Source organism: Acinonyx jubatus, chromosome E3 (assembly GCF_027475565.1).
Source record: "Acinonyx jubatus isolate Ajub_Pintada_27869175 chromosome E3, VMU_Ajub_asm_v1.0, whole genome shotgun sequence".
Classification (NCBI taxonomy): domain Eukaryota; kingdom Metazoa; phylum Chordata; class Mammalia; order Carnivora; family Felidae; genus Acinonyx; species Acinonyx jubatus.
Window position 1 is genome coordinate 34,781,621 of NC_069398.1, and position 23,972 is coordinate 34,805,592.

The 23,972-nt window shown below is 54.0% G+C and overlaps 1 protein-coding gene across 5 annotated transcripts in view; it reads left to right on the forward strand.

The window, feature by feature from the left end:
• MAD1L1 (mitotic arrest deficient 1 like 1) overlaps window positions 1-23,972 on the forward strand; it is a 319,021-nt gene that overhangs the window by 201,297 nt on the left and 93,752 nt on the right. For all 5 annotated transcript variants that reach the window (XM_027042376.2, XM_027042377.2, XM_027042378.2 and 2 more), the window contains one exon: window positions 4,239-4,327. In XM_027042376.2, the coding sequence (XP_026898177.1) occupies window positions 4,239-4,327 (89 nt within the window). The remainder of the gene's footprint in view (window positions 1-4,238; window positions 4,328-23,972) is intronic.

Genomic DNA, 23,972 nt, shown 5'->3' on the forward strand with positions numbered 1-23,972 from the left:
TCAAGAACTCAGAGAAGGAAAACAAAATAAACCCTAATAGAGTAAAAAGTAGGAATTTGTAAAGATCAAAGCAGAAGTTAGTAAGTAAGTGAAAAATGGCGGAAATAATAAATAAATCCAAATGCTCGTGCTCGGAAATAAAACCAGTAAAACGTATGAATTATTCACAGTTCTGGTAAAAAATTAATAGACACGTCACTACCCAAATGAGGACTAAGAATGATCGTGCAGTTTCTGGCCAGAAGGGGCGTGCAGGGGCCCCCTTCCAGTCTTGCTGGGGTGGCTGGCATCCCATAGGCGTGCCCACACCACGGTCACGGAGCTGGGCATGTGGGGCTCACGCCCTTGACTGCGCATGAACTTCACCTCGTTGGTAAAGGAAAATACAGGAAAGGAAAAAACCATCTAAAAAGAATAAATGGAAGTTGAATCATAGCTCAATTTAAATAAACTGAATGAATTGTTTTCTAGGAAAGCACAACCTTATCAGTACTGACTCCAGAAGCAATAGAGATAGAAACGTTAAAGAAAACAGTTACAAAGTTGTCACAAAATAGCCGCTCCTGCCCTCCCCCAACAAAAAGAGACCGAAATCGTACGGGGCTGAGGCAGTTTGGGGGGAAATTCCGCTAGGCCTTCCAAACACGGACCCCGACCCGGAGCACGGACAGGGGAAGCTCTCTGGGGGCGAGCGACAACTGTGTTGTGTGGGCGTCACGTGTGCGTGCTGGGGCTCGGGCTGCCGATGCCGCCGTGTGTGCTGGGGCACGCCCGCGGTTTCCCCCTCACCGGCCGGCTGGCTTGGTTTTAGGACATGTGCTCCATAGTTGCCGAAAAGGCATTTGCCAGAAACCCCACGTTCAGTCTTCATAAAATAGGAACATATGGATGATTTCTCAACGTAATAAAGCGCATCTATTTCAGCCAGAAACTGACACGCCGTAAGTAGGAAGATACCAGCACCAGTTCCAGCCAAGCCCCAGACGCGTCCAGGCTTCCTGGCGTGGAGGTGCGAGCCGTCCGGCTGGGAGGAAGGGAGGCCCTGGCTTGTGCAGCTGACGGGATTGCACGGAGACCGCCTCCTGACCGCACTGAGGGTGGGGAACAAAATTAAACAGAGATGTTAAGTCCTGCAAATACAAAAACAAGTCAGACGATACAAGGACACGCACGCACTTAGAACGGCAGCGGCACATCAGGGTAACCAGACGAGATCCCCCAGCACGCCTGCCCGCAGGGAGTGTGCGAGGCTGACCGCGCCTCCGGGGGCCGGGCAGGCGATCGTGTCCTCCGATGCTCTCTCTCCGGTCTGTGCGTTTACTGTGGTCCCGGTGTTTTCTAAAAAGTTTTTTTGTTTTGCTTTGATGGTTGAGGAGGGAGGGAGGGAGAGAGAAGGCGCCCTGGAATTCTTGTGGTCAGGACGGTGTCTGGAGATCAGAAGCAGACGCGGAAGCGGGTGAGTGACAACGTGGAATCGTACACCAGCGGGGCTGTCGTGCCTCGGGATGCGTGGCGCGGGCACCTCTGGGCCCTCCCGGGGGCGGTAGGTCAGCCGGAGGAGGAACCATCTGGGGATCCGCCTGCACGCGGGGAGCCAAGAGCTGTCTTGCCTCAGCACGGACTTCACGCAGTCAGGTGGAAGCGGCGAAACCCTCCTCCGTGGGAGACGTGTCAGCAAGAGGTGGGGCGTCCATGTGGCAGAGTTCCATGAAGCCACGAACACGAATGGAGGAGCTCTCGTGGCACTGGTTTGGAAATATCCCCAAAATAAGCTAAGTGAGGAAACCGAAGTACAAAACAGCGTGCAGCCCGTCTTCCTGTTTTTGTAACGAGAAATCAATAAACAAGTAGGGGAAGAGACGGTTCATACTTGCCAGTGGAGGCGTGACTCAGAGCCCCGCGGCCTGGTGGCTCCCGTTGGCCGTGGGTGGCGCCTGGGTGACCGGGGTGCCTTCCGGAGGCCTCTGGGGTGCGTACCCATCGTGTCCCCCATCTGAACCTTGGATCTGAAGGCTGCGCGTGGTTCACAGCATCCAGAGCAAGGCGCAGCGGGCCTGTGACAGGTCTGGGGCCCGGACGGTGACGTCACCAGGAAGTGTCCTGTCTTGCGGCTCCAAAGCCCAGCTTTCCCTGTGGGGCGGGCAGGTAGCCACCGTGAGTGTGCACGCCTCCTCTGCCCAAGACATCAGCAGCCCGACACACACGAGAAAGGAGACCGAGGGATCAGCCCAGGCTGGACTCAGTCCCCTTCTGCGCCTTTCCAGGACAGTCCTCGGGTCCAGCGAGGTCAGTGTGCCCGGTGGCCTGTTTGGCTGTGGCCTGAGGACAGACACACAGGGACCTCCGGTCACTGCATAAGCATGTGGGTGGCATCGGGTAGGAACGGCGCGCCTGGCCAGTCGGGTGTGTGTGCTCCTGGGGGAGGGGCAGGAGAGGCTTTGGGACACGCCACACGTGGGACACACGGGGGACACCACTTGTCCACAGGTGTGAGCAGGCCTTGTTCCACGTGCTGGTGCCACCGAGTGGTCGCTTAGTGCCTGATCTGTGCAGGGGGACCTCAGCCCATCGGGCAGTGCCGGGCAGCCGTGTGCGGAGACCCCGACCGTCCTTTCCTCTGGGGACCTCGCCGAGGCCGCTCCAGCTCATGTCTGCTCTCTAATCTGCATTCAGCAGGATTGGGGTCACCCGCTTGTGTGGTGGCGTCACTCGCGACCTTGATGATGAGAATCAGGGCTTCCTACACACCGGGTGCCTCGGGCCTGAGAATTCCTAAATGAGCTGCCCCAGGAGGACCTTTCCAGGAACAACCTGCAGAAGACGTTTTCGAGAAGAGAGCACAGCAGACTGTCCCTTCGAGCTAGGAAGGCAAAAACGTGGAGACACTCTGCTCCCCCCGACCCGGCCCCGGGAGCTCTCGGTCACCCCAGTTTGGGGGCAGACATTTCAGCCACGCGGCCCAGAGGGTAGCGAGGCAGGGCCACAGTCAGTCTCACCCGGGCCACGTCATTCCCAGCCCGCACTGTGGTGGGCGCACCAGGAGGCCTCTCCCTGAAATCACCTGTCCTCTGGGCCTCCATGGAGAGTCATGTGGGGAGGTCGAGTGGCCTCCCTTTAGGGCATCAGCACAGGCCACCACAGGGAGAGGCCGTGTGGGGGCTGACTGCATGCAGGCCACGCCCTGCCAAGGTGGGGAGACTCCTGTCTGCCCTGCGCCCCCACCCCATCAGCCCCTGCGGCAGCGCTTCCCGACTGTCACCGTCACTGTCCCATTCAGGGTTCCCCGTGGTGGCTCGGAGCTTGAGACACCTGTCCGCTCACACCTTCTTTCTTTCTTCGGCTGACTCCGGTTGTCTCTCAGAGTAACAACCTGTCGGCCTCCGGGGAGGCTGTCCGCCCAACGGCTGGGTCTGGTGTGGCGCCCGCCCCTTGGCGAGCTCCACCTGAGTGGCGAGAGGTGGCGAGTCCTTGTTCTTGTGGTGTGCCCGCTGCCCCCTCGGCCACACCTCCCAGGAGAGCCCCGTGAGAGGTGAAGGCTGCCCTGCACCCTCCCCGGCCCTCCCGGCCCCTCTTAGACAGGCTGGACGCCAAGAAGTCAGGGGCACTCAGCACCCCAAGGTCTGAGGTGGCCAGAAAACCGGCTGAGCACGAATATTCCCAAAGTGGAGGCTTGAGAGCCATGTCTGGACCAGAACAGACCATCCTGGGTGCGCCTGAGGAGCCCGAGGCCAGGCTGGGGGGTCGGTTCTGGGGTCCCGCGGCCCCAGCCCACCGCGACCTGCCTCCCTCTCTTGTCACATGCCTGGTTACCGAGTGCCTGCTCTGGTCCAGGAACCGGGCGCACAGCGGTCACAGAGGCCGCCGTGGCCGCCGTCGGGCGGCCGGGCGCAGAGCCACGTCTGCCGTGGTAAGCCACGTGGGAAGCCAGGCGGTGCCCCGAGGGACAGCCGGGCGTCGGGAGCGTCCCCGGCTGGGAGCTGCGTCCCGGGAAGGAGCGCGTGTCTGTTGTTGTCCCGGAGGCGGGTGCCCCCGGGGAGGCTGTGTCTGCGTGGCTGGAGGGCCCGAGGTCCTGCTGCCTCGGGCCGCCGGGACATGGGGTGGCCCCGGAGACGGTGGCTCGGCCCCCGGCGCGCCCTCCCCCCAGAAGTCGGGTGCCGGATCTCGGGTGCGAGGGGCCCGAGGGGGAGGAGGTGGGCCGCAGCACCGCCACTGACCCGCCCGTGCTCTCTCGCTCGCAGCTGGAGGTGGAGGTGAAAATGCTGCAGTGCCAGACCAGCGCCTCCGAGCAGGGCTTCCCGGTCTCCAGGGAGGAGGTGAGCTCGCTCAGGTAAGTCCGCATCGTCCTCCCTCCCCTCCCCTCCCCTCCCCTCCCTGCCCCACCCCGGCACGCTCCGCCCCACCCCACCTCTGCACAGACACTCCCCTGCGTCCAGCACGCTGAGGGGCTCCTCCAGATCCCAAGAGACCGCCCTGTTTCGGGAGAGAGCTACTCACAGGGCACCTCGGCGTGTCCGCCAGGCCGCCTTCAGCCCGTGTGTCCGGCCAGCTCACGACGCGGCCTGTCTTCCTCAGGGTTTCTCCATTCCTCTGGACCCCGTCCCGACACTGAACACCTCCTGGTGCCGAGCGGCGGGCCGGCCTTCCTCTCGCTCCCTGGACCGGGAGAGCCGTCCAAGGAGGAGGTGTTCAGGGAGACCTGCTCCTAGCTCCCCACGGGTCCCCGAACGGGCCCTGCTGTTGCAGTTTGTTACTGGAAAGTGGCCGCTGGGCAGGCTGACGCCGTCCCCCCGGCATCCCTTGGTGCACAGGGAGTCCAGGCGTCGGCTCCGGGTCTCTGAGAGCCTGCCGTGGGCACAGGTGCAGCTGGCGGGTCAGAGAGACACGCCTGGGCCCCCGCCAGGGCACTCGATGGGCGCAGACCCTGCTTCGTGCAGGGTAAGTTGGCCGGGCCCTGTTCTCTCCCCAGGGCTAGTCCCTCACCTGCGTGAGGCTGCGTTCAGGCTGTGGGCGTCCCTGCGAGAAGTGTGCCCGGGGCGGCAGCGCCCTCTGGGTCCCAGCTTTCCCCGTCGTTTCCAAAGCTTCTGTTGTGTCAGGACCTTCGCCTCAGACCTCGCTGTCGCTGGGACCCACCCAGTTCCCAAGTCCCCAGTTTGATATTCCCTGACTTGTTCAGGTACGAGTGTGGGTGTCCTGGGCGAGCGTGAGGAGGAAAGGCTGGCGAGCCTGGGCACGTCCGCTCTGACCTCCTGAATTTGCCGTTTAACGGGCATTTGGGGGACTTGCTCCCCAAATCAAGTCCGCGGGGTCAGGCCGTGGGAAGCAGGGCGGACGTGCCACTGGAGCAGGCCGCTGCCGATGCGGGGGGTCCAGGGGCAGACCAGGTGTGCTGGGGGCCTGCGGGCTTCGTGGGGAGGTGGTGCGTTTGAGGACGTGACGTGGGGGGAGAGACCAGCAGGGCCTGGGGGCCAGGCCGGGTGACTTCCCGGTAAGGATGTGGCCTTGTTCCCAAGAGCGGTGGAGGCAGCAAAGCTTGCCGGGCAAAGAAGTGGTCGCATCCGTAGCATAGGAGCCCCCTGGGCTGCCCAGAGCGGGGACCTGGAAGAGGGCTCGGCGAGGGGTCAGCTGAGCGCGTACCGCGGGAGCACCCCTGCGCGGAGATGTGGAGAGCACGCCCCTGCACCCGGCTTCCAGGCGCAGCCCCAGCCCAGCGAGGAGCACAGCTGTTGGCGTCCGAGGGTGGGCTCGGGGGCCCGGAGAGCAGGTGGGGTCTGCCCGGGTCCTGACGGTGAGTGGGCGAGGTGGGCGGCAGAGGGGCTCAGCCAAGGATGTGGTTGGGCTTTCCCGCGAGAGTGGCCTCCAGGGAGCCCCGCCAAGAGCGGGGGCGGGGGGGGGGGGTCAGGGGCGGTTTGCTTGGTGTCGCTCCTGAGGGGCCCGGGCTGCCGCCCCGGGTGCCCCGTACTGAGCACCGAGTGCTGGAATCGGAGGAGACGCCGCGTCCGGGCTTTGCCGTAACACCCACCCTTCCGCTGCGGTCCGAGCTGCCCACAGCGCCTCTCCCTAGAGATGCGGGTGTGACATCTGGGCCCCTGGCTGCTGTCCACACAACGGGGCCAGCCGCGCTCGTGTTTGCGTGGGCTGGCACACTTCAGGTGGATTCCTTTTTATTTGTTTCTAAAACCTGAGTAAAAGGCTTTATCACCGATCTCTTCTCCGTCAAGATCAAAGCTGCCTGTCCCACTGTCTCATTTGCTGAGTGCAGCTGTGGGAGAAGAGCCTTCGTGGCTGATTAATAGAAATTGGGTCGGCGGTTGTGTGGACCGCTCGCCGGGACGCACTCGAGGGAGGGCTGTGACTACGGGAGACCACACGTGACTTGATACGCTCCCCCCGTGCCCCGTGGCGAGGGCACCTGCCGGGAGCCCCTGACCTGGGCCCTTTTCTCGGGTCCTGCCAGCCCCTCAGCTGCTGGAGTACAGGTGGACCCTGCAGTTCACACCACCATTCACCCCGTGCACCTGACGCCTGTCCTCCTCCTTACCCCTTCCCGGTAAGCATTCCAGAGTTGTGTCGTGCCTCCGTTTCCCTTGTGTCACATGCCACCTTTACTTTCCTGGAAAGCCGCGCGCACGGGGCCACTCGAGGCCGCCCTTGGGCTGGGAAGGACTGGAGGGGAGGTCGCCAGCCCCTCTGCCCCAGCTCCTCCCGTGGGCCTCGCTGCCCGCCTCGGGGACGGTCGGAAGCCCCGGGAGGGCCCTCCCACCTTCGTGACCCGTGCTCCTCCCGCCCCTTCCTGCAGAGCTTCCCTGAGATCCCAGGGAGACGAGCGGGCTGCTCATGGCCTGCCGTTGGCACCGTGCCCCGGTTTGCCCGCCGGCCACGAGCAGCCCGTGGTCCTGAGGGACGGGGACGCGTGCTGGCAGATAGGTCTGTTACGCGTGAATCCCACACACGTTCGCACGTGATGAAGGATGGGAGGCACAGGCAGTGTGATAAGTGCATACGTGTAGTGTTTGCGCACACGTGTGCCTACGGAACATCGCTCTTTAACCAGCAAACCAGGGGAACCCCAGGGGAGACTTAAGCGGCGGCTTCGGGACCCTTTCAGCGGAGCAGGGCCTGGTTCTGTCTTCCCTGTTGGCACGTAGCCGCTGCAGCAAACCCTGAGCGTCGTCTGGATTGAGTGGCCGGGTGGGCCGTGTCTCTTCCGGCAGCTGCCCCACGACAGCAAGCAGGGCCCTCAGTCCCCACCGGCCGTGTCCGCCGGGCCACTGGGGAGCCACCTTCCTCTCCAGCCCTCCCAGCAGGCCGTGCCGGGTGTGTCAGCAGGGTGAGGGGAGCCGGTCTCTGTGCCCCGCTGGGCGGGGGCACCACCCACGTCTCCCTGCCCCAGAGGGGATCAGAGCCCCGCCCCTCGGCATCAGAGAGCCGGGGCGAGATGGCAGGGGGGCTGCTCACCCCCTCCCGCTGACCCAGGCTCGGCAGGAAGCCCCCATGCCGACCTGTAGCAGCAGGGTGGTCCTTGCTTCCTTGTCGCCGGTGTCCGCGGAACCCCGTGGGGAGCCCAGGTTGCGCCCCACTCGCTGCGGGGCCCCCCTCTGCCAGCGTCGTGTGAACGGGGCCCACAGGTCTGGGGACTTGCACCTGCCTCCCGGGCCTGGCAGCGCCTCTGCACGGGGCCGCCTGCCAAAAGCAGACTCAGTAGGACGCGGGATGCAGTCGGTAAGCAGTCTGCCCTCCGCAGAGCCAGGCGTCACAGCCCCGAGAGGGCGGACAGCCGGCAGGCAGCAGCCGGTGCCCAGATTATCCGCCGAGGATCGCAGAGCAATCAGCAGACAGTTACAGATCTTCTTTAAACAAGAAAACCGTAAACCTCAACAAAGAAGGAGAAATTAGTTAAAAAAATGAAAGGGAAGAGGAGCCCAACGGAAATTTCCAGCAAAACCAAAATGAAAAGCTCACGGGCAGACTCAGCATTGGGTCGGAGACAAGAGTCGTGAGCTCAGAGGCAGACAGACAGACAGACAGACAGGGAAACAGGTTGACGGCCAACGGACGGAGCAGAGCCACTGGGACCAGGGCCCGGAGACAAACATGCATTTAATTGGAGCCCCAGAGGGAAGACGAAGGTGGGAGCTGGAAAATTTTCTGAAGGATTTGGTGAAGGGCGTAAACGCACAGATTTAAGAAGCTGGGCGGAACCCCACAGTGTCAAACCGCAAAGTCACACGTGACACCTGCTAATTACTCTGAAAGTTAAAGGCGGAGTCTCGAAAGCGGCACTGTCCGCAGGGACTCTGTCTCATCTGCAGAGGTGGACGCCAGGTCAAGTGCACCAGCATTTTTCAGGCTCCGAGAAAAACACGCAGTCAGCCAGGGGAGATACGCTTCAGGAATGAGAAGAAAATCAAGACAAAAGTAAGATGGTTTGCCCCTAACAGACCTGCCCTTAATGAACCGCGAAGGAAGCTTCTGGATAGAAAGGCACATTAATGGAGGAAGGAAGGGAATTTCCTCTGCCGCCCTCATGTGTTGGCTGACTCGCCCCGGGTGGCTGAAAGCCCACAGGGTCGTGCGGTGGTGGTGCTCCGAGTGCACAGGGACTGGCCCGCGTCCACCCCTCACAGCCGGCACGGTCATGCCTCCGGGCCGAGGGACAGATGCGTGTTCGAGTGCCTGCGGCACCCACAAAGACAGTGGTCTGGTTTGCTGAACTCAGAACCACTGTCGGCAAATCGTAAAGGACTCCTAAAACCATCCGAGGAACCTTCCAGAAGGCAAGAAATAAGAAACAGAGGAACCGTCGGGGAGCAAATAATGCAGCGGTAGATTTAAGCATGAGCAAATCCATAATTACTTCTAATAGAAATGATCTACATGCACCAGTCAAGAGCTGGAGGTTGGCCGGTGGGTGAAAACACAGGACCCGACCACGTTTTGTGGACAAGAGGCTCCCTTCAAGCCCAGCGATCTAGGTGGGTTGAAAGGGAAGGATGGAAGATGAGGTGCCACTCGAGCATTAATTTTTTCAGATAGGCGTGGCCACGTTCATTAACATCAGAAGAACACACTTCAGTGCAAAGAAGGGACATTACATGGACAAAAAGGGACATCATGTGAGGATCAGTGTACCAGGAAGACGTGCTCTCCCCAAACGTGTTTGCACCCAACAGCGGAGCTTAAAGCATGAAGCGAGGTAGAGAAGGTAGAGAAGGTAGAAGCCGCGGGAGAAACAGACACCCTTGCTCGCGGTTGAGGCCTCAGCACTGCTCCGAAGGCGAGACTGCCGGAAGGAACGGCGCGAAGTCATGGAGGAACTCAACGTCACCGCCAGCCACAGGGTCGGTCCCGCGGAGCGGGACCCTCCTTTCAAGGGCGCTGGGCATTCACCAAGACAGACCGCGCCCGGGGTCGTGAACAGACTTGGAAGAATCAGTTACAGAGTACGCTCTCTGACCACAACAGATTCAAACTAGGAGTGAAAGGAAGACAGTAGGACAGTCTCTTCCCGCTTGCACATTAAGTAGCACACTTTCCGATGGCCCGCGTGTGAGAAAGGAAGTTTGGAAGGAGAAGTAAACACAAGCCAGTGGTCCCAGTGGTCGTGGAGAGGCGCGTACGAGAATCCACGAGACAGGGCTCCCTCAGTACCGTGGAAGTGGATAGCGCTCAGAGGGACAAGGTCTTTAATATCTATTTCAACTTGAGGACCTGGGGAAAGGAAGAGCAGAATAAGCCCCAAAGGAGCAGAAACAGGGAAATAACAAGTAGCAGAAAGTAATGAAATTGAAGGGAGAAAAACAGCAGAGAAAATTATTGACACAAAGCGTTCTTTGAAAAACAGGAATAACATTAATAAGCTCCTAGCAAAACAGACCGACATGGAAAGAGAAGGTAGTCATCCAGATCGGGAACGAGCTGAGGCGTGGCTAGATCCCGTAGCCACCTGAGGGGTATGATGGGAGTTCCACGGATGGTTTTATGCTTACTGGTTCGTTGCCTTAGCAGCAGTGGTCCACTTCCTCAAAGACCGCAGGCTTCCCAGATTCAACCACGTGAAGTAGATAATCTGCACAGTCTTAGAAGCATCAACGAATGGAATTCATAACTAAGATGCTTCCCGGGAAGATACTTCCGGGTCCACATGGTGTCTCTGGAGCATTCTAAACCCTTAAAGACTAATTAATGTCGACTTCATGCAGTCTCTTCCAGAAATCAGAGGGGGTTGTTGGGGTTTGGGGGGAGGCGTGTGCGGGTGTCTGCGAGAGGATGGTGTGAGCGACCTGCTGTGTTGACCCAGCTCTGCGTCTTGGCCGTGGTGGCTACACAGATGTGCACATCCAGGATCTCACGCAGGCTAGTGAGTGTGAGCCTCTGGGGCCGCTCCAGTGTCAGTGGTCCCGGCTTTGATAGCGAACTGTATTTGGTTCCACTTGTCCCCATCAAGGAAGACTAAGTGAAGAGCCTCCTTGTACGTGTTTGGCAAGTCCTGTGATTATTTCCTGAAAAGTTAACACACACACACACACACACACACACACACACACACACACACACGCACACACCTCCAAGCAATCTTCCAGCTGGAGCCCTATTTTCTCCCTGTCTCTAGAAGTGACTGCTGGTCATGCCCAGTCCTGAGACTCCTGAGAAGTTTCTTGGCTTTCCCTCCACTGGCCTAGGATTGAGCTTTTGAGTTGTTTACCACTCCTCCGCCTGGTTTCCAGCTTCTAAAGGTTTTTTGATGTTGTCCCTTCCTTTATTTTCTTTGTCCCCTTGGGAGGTCAAAGCTGAAGAAGAAAAGTAAGGAAAACATGGAGTCTCGTTTGAGTAAGGTTTTGGGAGACTGTACACACATGCCTGTTGGAACCCTCAGCTTTACCTCGAGTCTTGTTTTATAAACATTGAAGCAAGCCCCTCGTTCAGACCATGTTTCTCCGCTTGATGACATGACACTTTCCCATGTTTTTACAGACTATAAATGTTAATGCATGGTTTGTTCCAAAGTATACTTAATTAACCCACTTTTAGAGCTTGAGTTGTTTCAAATTTTCAGCCATTAAGAACAAGCCACGCAAGGGGGGTGCCTGGGTGGCTCAGTCGGTTGAGCATCTGACTTCGGCTCAGGTCATGATCTCACAGCTCCTGGGTTCGAGCCCCGCGTCGGGCTCTGTGCTGACAGCTTGGAGCCTGGAGCCTGCTTCCGATTCTGTGTCTCCCTCTCTCTCTGCCCCTCCCCGGCTCGGCTCATGCTCTGCCCCTCTCTGTCTCTCAAAAATAAATGTAAAAACAAAAACAAAAAACAGGCCACAATGGACAGGCGTTAACTGTTACCCACTTTTTGACACGCGTGCAAGCGTGTTTTCTGGGTCTCTGAAGCCTGACAGTATTTAGACCGTGGGAGTCTGCTCGCGTCTAGGATTCGGATGCATCATGGTTTTGAGAGTGAGGATGGCTCTGGTAGTGGTGGTAATAATTGTGCTCAAAGCTGCTAATGCTGATGCGGTGCCTTCTGTGGGCCGGGCTCTGTCTGCACCTTGTGCCCTCTCTGCGTTAGCCTGCAGAATTCCAGAAACAGTCCACAAGCGTTTGAGAAGCCACGGTTCTACAGAGGCATGAGGAACACACAGAAGAATGTACGGTTGGACGGCTGGTGGAGTAGCAGGGTGGGGTAGTGCACTTGCCCACCAGGGCGCAGGTCTAAGACGCTGTGTTCTCTTTGGACAAGGTTGAAACAGTAATGACACCAAATAAAAGCCAGTCTGCTTTTTTATTACCACTGTGTGCCTTCACTTCTAAAGAAAGTCCACAATAAAAGTACTCCCCACACCTTCACCCCCACCAGGTGCTGTAGGCATGTTTGACAGAAGTGCACACGTGCGTGCATTCACCATCCCAATAAATGCAGAATGTTACCAGGAGATGTATTGCATTTCACCTTAAAAATTGTTCTATAGTAAAATTCCCCTTTTTGTGGGGTGGGGAGGTGTGTACATTTCCGTGATGTTTGATCACCCCCTAGTCAGAGAACCAGATAATTTCATCACCTCAAAATCCCCTTTGTAACCACGTGACAACCACATTCTCCATTTTTGTCAGTACTGGCCAAAGAATGGAATCCTATGATATGGAATCTTTTGACACTGGCTTTTCTGACTGCTGTTGCATTCTAGTATGTTTTAAAATCAGAAAGCATCATCTTCCAGCTTCATTGTTCTTTTTCAGGATTATTTGGACTCTTCCAGCATCTTAACCACACTAAAGTCTTCCTATCCATGAACATGGGATGCCTTCCATTTATTTTTTTTGGCTTGCCTTTTTTTTTTTTTTTTTTCCTATTTCATTTGGCAATGTTTAGCAGTTTTCAGTATATAAAACTTTACCTCCCTGGGTAAATTAATTCCTAAGTATTTTGTTCTTTTTGACACTGTTATAAATGGAATTGATTTCTTTTTAAGTTTATTTATTTATTTTGAGTGAAGGAGAGAGAATCCCAAGCAGGCTCCTCACTTGTCACACAGAGCCCAATGCAGGGTCGAACTCATGAACCGTGAGATCATGACCCAAGCCAAAAATCAGGAGTCAGACGTTTAACTGACTGAGCCACCCAGGTGCCCCTGGAATTGTTTCCTTAATTTCCTTTTCAGGTTCTTAATTACTGGTAGATAGAAATATAACTGAATTTGCATATTGATTTTGTAACTTGCAGCTTCCTGAATGCATTTATTACTTCTAATGAGTGTTGGTTTTTCAGATTATTTGGGTTTTCTAGATCGTGGCAGCTGCAAATATAGATAGTTTTACTTCTTCCTTTCTAAAATGGATACCTTATATTTCTTTTTATTACTAAATGCTCTGGCTAGAACTTCTCGTAGTATATTGAGTGGAAGTGGTAAAAGCTGGCATCCTTGTTTATTTTTCTTTTGTAAGTTTATTTATTTTGAGAGAGAGGGAGAGAGAGAAAGAATCCCAAGCAGGCTCCACACTGTCAGCATGGGCTCGAACTCACAGACCATGAGATCATGACCTGGGCTGAAATCAGGAGTCGGGCGCTTAACCACCTGAGCTGCCCAGGTGCCCTAGCGGGCATCCCTGTCTTATTTCTGGTCTTATGGGAAAACCTTTCAACCTTGTGCCATTGAGATTGGTAATAGTTCTGGGTTTTTTTCAAAAATGCCCTTTTTCATGTTAAAGTTCCCCTCTGTGCTTAGTTGGTTGAGTGTTCATGGATTTGTCAAATGCTTTCTCTTTCTCTACATTTGCTGAGATGATCATGTGGGTTTTTTCCCCTTCGTTATGTTAATGGGGTGTATTGCTCTGGTTGATGTTCACATGTTGAGACAACCTTGCATTCCTGGTATAAATCCCACATGGTCATGGTGCTGAATTCAGTCTGCTAGTGTCTTGTTAAGGGTTCTTACCCCTCTGTTCAATAAGGGTCAGTGACCTGTAGTTTCCTTGTGGTATTTTGCCTGGCTTGTAGTATCACCATAATGCTGGTCTCTTAGAATGAATTTGGGAGAGTTTTCTTCTCTTGCACTTTTTGGAAGAATTTGGAAGGGAATTGTGTTAATTCTCTTGTGAATGTTGGGGAGAATTCACCCGTGAAGCCATCTGGTCCTACGCTTTATTGTTGTTGTTTTGTTACTGCTTCTGTTTCCTTACCGGTTGTTGGTCAGCTCAGAATTTTGTTTCTTCCTGAGTCAGTTTTGGTAGTTTGTGAATTGCTAGGAACTTGTCTGTTTCGTCTTGCTTATCCAATCTATGTATAGTTGTCCACAGTCTTCTTTGGCAATCCTTGTTATTTCTATAAAATTAGAAGTAGGGTCCTGTCTTTCATTTCTGATTTAATAATTTGAGTCTTCTCTTTTTTTTTTTTTCAGTTAGTCATTTCAGCTGAAGTTTTGTTAATTTTGTTGATCTTTTCAAATAATCAACTTTTGGCTTTATTGATTTTCTCGCTCTTCTTTACTTAATTCATCTCTGTTCTAATCTTTAATATTTTCTTCCTTCGACTAGCTTTGAGTGTAATAAGCCCTTCTTTTTCTATTTCCTGAAGGCAGTTACGGTTATTGGTTTGAACTCTCTTCTTTTTTAACGTAGGCATTTATGGCTACAAATTCCTCTCTGAGCACTGCTTTCACTGTGCCCCCTAAGTGTGGGTATCTCGTGTCTTGTTTTTATTCATCTCCAAGTATTTTCTAATTTCCTTTGATTTCTTCTCTGACCTGTTGGTTGTCTAAGACTGTGTTGTTTTGTTTCCACATATGTGTTTTCCATTTTTTCTTCCATTATTGATTCTTACTTCAATTCCATTGAATTAATTCCACCAAATTAATAAATCGAATGTATTAAGACTTGTTTCGTGGCCTAATACGTGGTCTGTACCGGAGGAGATCCCGTGTGCACTTGACAAGGACACGCACCCTGTGGTTGGTCTAGTTGGTTTGTAGTGTTATCCAAGTGTGCTGCTTCTGTGCTCATTTTCTGTTTGGGTGTAGTTGCTCCCTTTGGGTGTAGTGGCTGCGTCCCATTCTACTCTGTGGATGCACCACAGCTTTTAAAAAAAGACTGTATCCATTTACTTGTTGACGGGGATTTATGCTGTTTCCAATCTGGAGCCATCTTGACTAGAGCTGCTGTAAACAGCTGTGTGTAGATTGTGTCCGGGGGGGCCCTCAGTCTTCCTTCTTCTGGGGTAGATACCCAGGTGTCGCATTTCTGGGTAATACCTTGGGTAATGTTTAGCTTTGGAGAATGGTTTGGCAGTTCCTTGAACAGAAATACCCACATCCTAGTCTGTGCTTGGTGTTGGTGGTATTTTTAATGCCAGCTGTCCCACAGGTGTGCAGTGTCTCATCGTAGGTTTCACGCGTGGCTCCCAAATGGGCGCTGATGTTGAACATCTGTTCATTGCTTACTTGCCATCTGCTTATCCTGCTTGGTGAAATGTCTGCTCAGATATTTTAGCCATCTTTCACCCAGTTTTATTTTTGTTTTCTTAACTTACTTTTGAATTTTGCGAGTCCTTTATGCATTTCAGACATATTTGTCAAATGTGGCTTGGAACTACCTTCTCTTAGTCCGTAGTGTGATTTTTCATCTTAATAAAACCTTTGAAAGAACAGGAATTCTACATTTTACGTTTAACTCCTTGATCCACGCTCGGTTAAATTTTGTATGAGATGTGAAGTTTAGGTCAGCGTTTATTTATTTTATTTTATTCTTTACCTTAAGATGTTCAGGCGTCCCTCCACTGAATTGCTTCTGTGTCCATGTTGATCCACATGTTTGTCTCACCACCGTTTTCCTGGTGACCACAGTCTTATGGCAAGTTTTAAATCAGGTGGTATGACTCTTCCAATTTCATTCTTCTTTTTCAAAATCATTTCAGCTGTTCTAGTTCCTCTGAATTTCCAAAGAAATGCTAGGACAGTTTGGCTATATCTACAAAAATAACCCTGCTGGGAGTTGAATTGGTATTGTGTTAAGTGGACACCTTCAGTTTGGGAAGAACCGATTCTGCACCATGTTGGGTCCTCCCTCCATGAACATGGTATGCATCTCTATTTATCTAGGTCTTTCGTTTCTTACATTAGCATTTTGTACTTTCAGTATACAGGCTCTGCATATTTTAATAGATCTGGACCCAAGTATGACTTTTTTATATCTGTTTTAAATTTTGCTTTGTTTTGTTTTTTGATCACATGGATATGATTGACTTTTTAGTTATTCATCTTATAGCCTGCAACCTTACTAAATTATCAGTTCTGTGAGGGTTTTTGTTTGTTTGTTTGTTTGTTTAATTGTGTTTAATTCCTTGTGGGATTTTCTACATAGATATTCTGTTGTCTATGAACTTGATTAGTTTTACACCTTCACCAAGAAGTATGCCTTTGGTCTCCTCCACTTACAGTTTGTGCTGATTGAGACTTCGAGTGTGACGTTGCTGTGGGGTGAGGAGGGCGGACGCCTTCGTCTTGTTCCTGGTCTTGGATGTGGGGAGATGTTCAGTCTGAAGCCACTGGAAATAATGTAGGCTTTTTGTAGGTTTTTGTGTGCGTGTGTGTGTGTGTGTTTTTGTTTTTTTTTTTTTGTTTTTTTTTTTTTTTTTAGCATTTATTCATTTTTGAGGGAGACAAAGTGTGAGCAGGTGAGGGGCAGAGAGAGAGGGAGACACAGAATCTGAAGCAGCTCCAGGCTCCAAGCTGTCAACACAGAGACTGACACGGGCTCCGACTCTCAAACTGAGATCATGACTCGAACCTCAGTTGGACGCTTAACTGACTGAGGCACCCAGGCACCCCCTTTGTAGGTCTTTCATCAGGATGTAAAAGCTCGCTTCTAGTCTTGATTTGAAATGAATGGATATTGAATTTTTTCAAGTTCTGTTTTTTCTTTGAATTGATTGATACGATGTGGTTTTTCCTCTTTACACTGTCAGCATGGCAGATTATATTGATTTATTTTTCAGTATTAAACCTGCTTGACACCCTAGGTAAACCCTCCCTGGTTATAACGTATGGTCCTTTTTAATTTTCACCCAGGCGCCCCTAATGCATTGTCCTTTTTACATATTGCTGGATTCAACTTGCTTATTTCTTGCTGATGACTTTTGTGTCTGTACTCATGAGGGATCCTGGCCTTACAGCTTTCTCGCACTGTTCTTGTCTGGTTTTGATCACCATAATACTGACCTTGTGAAATGGGTTAGTAAGCATTCCGTCCTCTTTTGTTTTCTGGAAGGGATGTGTGGATCTGGCATTACTTCCTTTCTAAAAGTTTGCACCCAGGCAAACCATCTAAGGCTGGGTATTTCTGTTGTGTGTGGGTTTTTTTTTTTTTTCTTAATCTGTAAAAAATATTTTTATTTATTTTGAGAGAGCACGAGCAGGGGAGGGGCAGAGAGAGGGGGAGAGAGAGAGACTCTCAAGAAGGCTCAGCGCTGTCAGTGCAGAGCCCGACGTGGGGCTTGAACTCATAAACCGTGGAGATCGTGACCTGAGCCGAATCGAGGGTCAGAGGCCTAACCGACTGAGCCACCCAGGCGTCCTTGTTGCGTGTGGTTTTTCACTCACGATGTCATCCCTCCGCCAGTCACAGAAATACCCAGGCTGGGTAATTTGTCTCAGAGATTTTGGGTACCTGGGAGCATTGGTGCGTCCCATGTAGGTTGTCGGGGCCTGTGTGTGGTGCTGTATACAGTTCCCGTTCTGTCTGCAGGACCCACAGTGGGAGCCTCTCCTTCCCGACGTTATTACGTCACGTTCTCCGTGTTCTCTGGTCTTTGCAGCCTTGCCGGACGTTCGCTGTTTAACAGGCTTCTTCACAGAACTGGTGTCTGCTTTCTCCCCTTTCTCTCTTTGCTTTTCTGTTTTCTGTCTCGTTAATTTCTGCTCCGTGTCGATCCTTCCTTCTGCCCGCTCCTGGTATGTTTTCTTTCCTTCTTCCTAGTCTCTTGAGGTGGAGGCCTAGATTATTGATTTGAGATCTTGGTTTGTAATATAAGCGTTCACGGCTACAAAGTTTGCTCCGAGCACTGCTTCAGCCGCGTCCCACCTTTTTGGATGCTGTGCTCTCGTTTCGTTCAGGTAGACGTAGTTTATAATCTCAGTCGTTTTGCTAAACGACCTGTTGTTTTGATGTGTGTTGTTAGATTTGCAGATGTTTGGGGATTTTCCTGTCGTGTCACTGGCATCTGGTTTCATTCCCTTGTGGTCTGTGAATGTAGTTTGTGTAACGCCAGTTTAAAAAATTTGGTAAGGTTTGTTAAATGCCCCAAATGTGGTCTGTCCCGGAGAAGGATTGTGCTGTCGTTGGCTGGTGCGTTGTACCAGTTCCTGTTAGATCCACTCGGCGGATGGTCCCGTTCAGCCCTCCTGCCTGTGGGTCGTGCTCATCACCGTGTCCAGCCGCACTCGCGCTCCCCCGTCCTTCTGCCGCGTCGTGCTTCGTGCCTGACGCAGCTCTGCTTCTAGGAGGAAGTACGGTTAGCGTGGTTGTGTCCTGGCGAACGAGCAGCATGTGTTGTGTCACATTTTGGTCATTCTCGCAATAGTTGGGACTTTTTCATTATTATGTGTAGTATGATTGGTGATCAGTGGTTATAATCACTGAAGCTGAGACGATGGTTAGCACTATGAGCAATAAAGTATTTTTAATTAAGGCCTGTGCGTTTTTGCAGACCCGATGTGACCGCCTTGTGAGTAGGCTGCGGTGTGTCGTAAACCTAGCTTTTACGTGCACTGGGAAACCGAAGAATTCATTTGATTCGCTTTATTGTGACATTTGCTTTACTGCGGTGTTCTGGGACCGAGCCCGCGGTGTCTCGGAGGTGCGCCCCTGCGTTTGTGTCCTAGCCCTCTCCCGGCAGGCAGTCGTCTGGTCACCTGCCCCAGAGCCTCCTGCACACGACCGCTTGGACTTGTCCTCTTGCTCCTTCCATCCTTCCATTCTGTTTTATTTTTCTCTCGTGAGCCCTTACTACCTGCCCAAGCACAGCTTTAAATAGTTTACTTGCAGTGACACATTGGATTCTCAAAACAAACTGTAAGTACACAGTTTGCACTATTATCCCAATTTTATGGGTGAAGGAAGGGAGAGAGTAAGTATCTTGTCCAGGGTGACTTCGTGCCAACCGTTCACTTTGGAGTAAGTTTTTTTTTAAGTTTATTTATTTATATTGGGTGGGGAGACAGAGAGAGAGAGAGAGACAAAGAGAGAGAGAATCCCAAGCAGACTCCACACTGACAGCACAGAGCGCGATATGGGGCCTGAACTCACGAACCGTGAGACCGTGACCTGAGCAGAGTTGGACCCTCCGCTGGCTGAGCCCCCAGGCGCTGCTGGAATGAGCTCGATCTGCCGGAAGCTCTCGAGAGTAGGACAGAGAGCTCAGCCGAGCCCTGCCTGTGTTCCGTCGTCACCGGCGTGTTCCGCTCCCGTGGCATGCTTGCCGTGAGCCTGTGACGCCCTCCGTTGTCGGCACTACTTTGTCTGCCCCCTGATGTCCGGTCCAGGCCCTGCCTTGGTTTTGGTCACCCCTGCCGCCTCCGCTCCTGGGCAGCGTCCCCATCTTTCTGTGTCTCGTGACCCTGGCAGCACTGGTCAGGCGGCCGTGGACGGTCCCCAGGCCGGGCATGTCTCACGTGTGTCGTGGGGAGACCTAGGTTCTCGGCTGAAGGGAGGAAGGGCACAGGGGTGGGGGTGGGGTGGGGGTGGGGTGGGGGTGGGGTGGGGCCCTTCCGTCACATGAGATCAGGGGTGGGGCCCTCCCGTCACATGAGATCAGGGGTCCGTCACATGAGACCAGGGGTCCGTACGGGATGCTGGCACTTCCTTCCTGACGCACGTCCTTCGTTTGCATTGAGTCGCAAGCCACCCTTTCCGCACTCCGCTTAGAAATCTCAGCTGAACAGCCGCGTGCCGGTGCTGACTTCCGCACGACACAGGCACGTGGCTCAGCCAAGCTCCCCGCAGCCTCTGCCTATCACCAGCTCCAAAGCCGTGTCCCCACGGTCAGGGACTTGTCACTGGGCCCCCTCCCTTAAGGGCCAAATCTGCCTCTGTGCTCGGGCCACCACAGCGGAGGCCCCAGCCCGGGTGGCGTAAGCAACAGGCATTTACGTTCTCTCTGTCGGAGGCCACAAGTCTGAGGCCACGGTGCCGCGTGGTTGTTGCCGGAGAGGACTGTTGTGGCTGCGGGCCACGCCTTCCCACCAGGCGCTCGCCACCGGGGGACAGTGCGCACAAGCTCTCGGGGTTCGCTCTTTCCAGGACACTTGGCTCATCACAGGGTCCCACCCTCGTGACCTCACCTGACCCTAGTTCCCTGCACGCTCCATCACACGGGGGTTGGGGCCTCAACCTAAGAATGTGGGGAGACACAGACGTTCAGTCCGTAGCAGGACGCCCCCTCCTTGTCTGAATGAGTCTGGAGCAGGGCCGTCACCCTCTCCGTGCTCCAGCCTCCTAGTGCGGGACACGGATGGTTGCTGTCTGCGCACTCGATCCCCTCTGCCCGTGGGGCCCAACGTTGGCTCTGTGCTGGAAACACAGGGCGGGCGTGTGACAGAGGGAACGGAGAGGCCTGCGGTGACAGTGTGGTGGCCTAGTCCCCGGTGGATGGTCAGGGCCTGTCAAGGAGGAACAGCAGGCAGTGCGTCGGCTGTGGGACCTGGGGGCGCTCAGCCTGGATGGTGCATCGTGGGCCACGTGCTTTTCCAGCTGTCCTCCAGGGCCACTGGCTGTCCCTTCTTCAGGCCGTTCGGGGGCCCGACCACCGGCACCCCTCGCCCCGCCGTTACCCTCTCTTTAGTCCAGCGAGAACAATTAACAGCTACCTCATCCTAGCCTGTTCCGCACACGCACGCATGCACACCCTGCCTTGACTCACTTAGTCTCTTCCAGAAGCCATCTGGGATGTCGTTCGGTTTATGTAGCGCCCTCCTCGCCTAGAGAACGTGGAGCCAGTCAGTCTCAAGAAACTTAGGCCACAGCCGATCGCGTCGAAGCATCTGAAGGCGAAGCCGCCCTGTGAGCTTGTGAACACACGCGGGTTCATTTTCTCCCTCAGCAAGGTGGTGGTTCGCCTCAAGAGGGGGACGGGGGAGGGGAGGGGCCCCGCCTGAAGACACGTAAACAAGTGTTGTTTATGCGGGTTTGTTCTCTGACAGCGGGATGGATCACAAGCCATTTTATCGATGGGCCTGCAGCTGCGTGCACGCGCTTATTTGAATTTAGCCCCTGAGAACGTTTGCTCACGAGCCTTCAGAGTCCGTAGCGTCCGGTTTTAATCGGGGCCCAGCGGGGCTTCTCATGCAGCCTGCCCCTGACGTGCAGGGGTCCTGCCCGCAGACGGCGGCTTCCCGGACGGAAGTGGCCTTGGGTGCCGGGCCCGCCCCACGCCCCTGGGGACACCTCCCTGGGGCGGGGCAGCTCACGCCTCCAGGTCTGTCCCTCCGAGACGCCCCGAGCCAGCAGAGAACCAGTGCTCGCTCAGGTGTGAAGCGTGGGGTCGGCAGGTGTTTTCACAGCCTTCTTGGGGTGTAACTGACGTACCGCAAACTGCACGTATTTAAAGCGCGCAGTGGGGCGCCTGGGTGGCTCAGTCAGTCGAGCGTCCGGCTTCGGCTCAGGTCATGATCTCGAGGCTTCCGATTCTGTGTCTCTTTCTCTCTCTGCCCCTCCCCCACTCATGCTGTCCTTCTCTGTGTCAAAAATAAAATGAACATTAAAAAAGTTTTAAAAATATGAAGCGCACAGTGTGACGTTTGCACACGCCCACGCCCGCACACCCTGCTGTGCCAACCAGGCTCAAGGTGGCGGACCTGTCCGTCACCCCCAACCTTTCCTCTGGCCTGGCTGGAACCCATCCCTCCTCCTCCTCCTCCCCAGGCAGCCGCTGATGTGCTCTCAGTCCTAGAGACTGGTTGGCCTTTGGTAACGTTGAATATGAATGGAGTCACGCGGTGGCCACCCTTCCGTGTCTGCCTTACTGCGAACACACATCTGTGCCGTGGTCCTTTTTACGGCCGGGGACTGTTCGCGTCCGTGTGCCCTTGTTGGACACTCACTCTCCCCCGGCCCACGGCTGTTGTAAACAGAGCCGCTTGACGTTACAGAGAAGGTCCTTGTGTAGACTCCGGCGGGACACCACCTGGTCGTGGGATGGCTGGCGCGTGTACGTGGCCGTTTTCTGTGGATCCGCGTGTCTCCAGGGGGCCGCACCAGTTAGCGTCCCCGCCACCACTGACTCCTCGCCGGCCCTGGGCCCGTCCGCCTCTCTCACCGCGATCCTAACAGGTGCGCCGCGGCTCGTGGTGGTTTGAATTTTGTCTCCCTGACGACTGACGACACGAGCATCTTTGCCTGTGCTTGTCGTCGTCTGGCATCTGGTCTGGCAAAGTGTTCTAAGTACTGTCTGTTTTTTACTTGGTTGCTTTTCGCTGAGTCTGCAGAGTCCCTTGCAGATTGTGGGTGCAAGTCCTTTGCCAGAGACTTACTTGCTTTGCGAATATTCCCTCCCATTCTGCGGCTTGTCATTGCATTGTCTTCATGAAGGCTTTTAAAGAGAAGTCTTATCTGTTTTCTTCTTTGATTGTGATTTGGATACCGTAGCTGTGATTCACAGGGTTCCCCCTACGTGTTTTGGCAATTTTACCCTTTTTTCGACTTATATGTGGGTTTATATCTCCAACTTGAGTTAGTTTTGTTTATATTGTACAAAATACAGACTTTAGGGCCTTTAGAAAAATGAACACGCAGCTGCTCCAGCACCATTTGTTAAAAAGACACCCCTTCTACACTGGATTGCCTTCGAATATTTATCAAAATACGTCGTCTGCACGTAGGGGTCTGTTTCTGGGCCCTGCTGTGTTTTGTCGGTGCGGCTCAAGGGCAGTGCTGTTTTGGTTGCCGTGACTTTATGGCAGTTCTTGAGATTGGGTGTTAGCTCTCCAGCCTTCTCCCCGGTGCTGCTTTGGGCGTTCCGGGGCTGTGACACTTCCCCATGATTGTTACAATCAACTGTCCGGTTGTACAAAGAAACGTGTGGGGTTTGACTGGGTCGGTGTGGACTCTTTAGAGCAGTGCGGGGAATCGTGAGATCCCAGCAAGGGAGCCTTTCAGCCACGACCACGTGTATCCCCTCGCGTTTGGGCCCACGTCAGCGCCTCTCAGCTCGGCGGACGACCTCGTGCTTGTCAGAGGGTGGGTCTCGGACGGGTTTTCCAGGTTGAGCCCCGCACGCTCCGTGTTCCTGCGTGCAGTTGTAAGTCGCGTTTCCCGGGTGTCCTTGCGTGGATCACTTAGTGCCATTCTGGTCGCAGGAGAGATTTTGAATGACTAATACCCTTCCCAGTAGGTTGAGCCTCCTTGCGTGGGCCAGCCTGTGTCTGTGTTGGTCAACCTGTGTGTGCGCCCGAGAGGGCCGTGCCCTCTGCTCTCGTGGTCACGGTGTTGCTGCGGGATGCTTGGGTCCAGCGCCTGTCTACTTCATCCTTCCGGGGTTTCTGCTCATCGTTCCATCAGCTGTTGAGAGACTGACGTCGAAATCTCGGGCTCCGATGGCGGGCTCGGATATTTCTGTGTGTGTTTCTACCAGGGTTGCCGCACCTGTCGAAGGGCTTTCCCTAGCGCGTAGGTGTTCCGGACGATACTGTTCTCTTGGCCACTCGGCCTCCGCACCATCACAAAGTTCCCTTGTCGGCGCCGCTGTTGGGTCTGAAATTCTCTGTGGTTCTAGGGGCCTCTCCGGCTTTCTCTGTTGGTTTTCCCAGTGTTAGCGGCTCACGTCCATTTGCCGCTTCGTGCCGGGGGTGACGTAACGGGGAGTTGCTGCTTCGTCCGCGTGGGTAGCCTGCGTTTAACTGGGTGTGTGGACTGTTGACGTGTCCTGTGGCAGCCGGTACGATGGGGTCTTGTCTTGTCACCTTACTGCCGTCCACCTGTCCCGTCCCTTCCTCTTCGTTTCCCATTTTCCTGGCTTCTTTCTAAATTGTTGCGTGTGTTTTATTATTTCCCTTTATTTCCTTTTCTTGCTTACCGGTTGTCACTCCTTGTTATTTTAGGGCTTGTTGTGGGGTGCATGGTACACGCCTCCCGCTGATCACGGTCTGCCTGCGAGCGATGTCCTACCGTCAGGCACACAGCCTCCTAACTACATCGTCTGTTTTCCCCTCCGGCCTCTGCTACGTGTGTCACACATTCCACTTGTATTTTTATCTTAGACCCAGTACATTTTTGTTAGTTTTGTTTCAGCAACTAATCTTGTTAAAAGATAGCCATTTGCTTTCATATCTTGGCTGGAACACGTGGCATATGTACACGTGGAATATTACTCGGCCATAAAGAAGGATGAGATCTTGCCATTTGCCGCGACGTGGATGGACCCAGAGGGTATGATGCTGAGTGAACTGAGACAGGAAAACAAATGCCGTGTGATCTGACTCCCATGTAGAATCTAAAAAAACAAA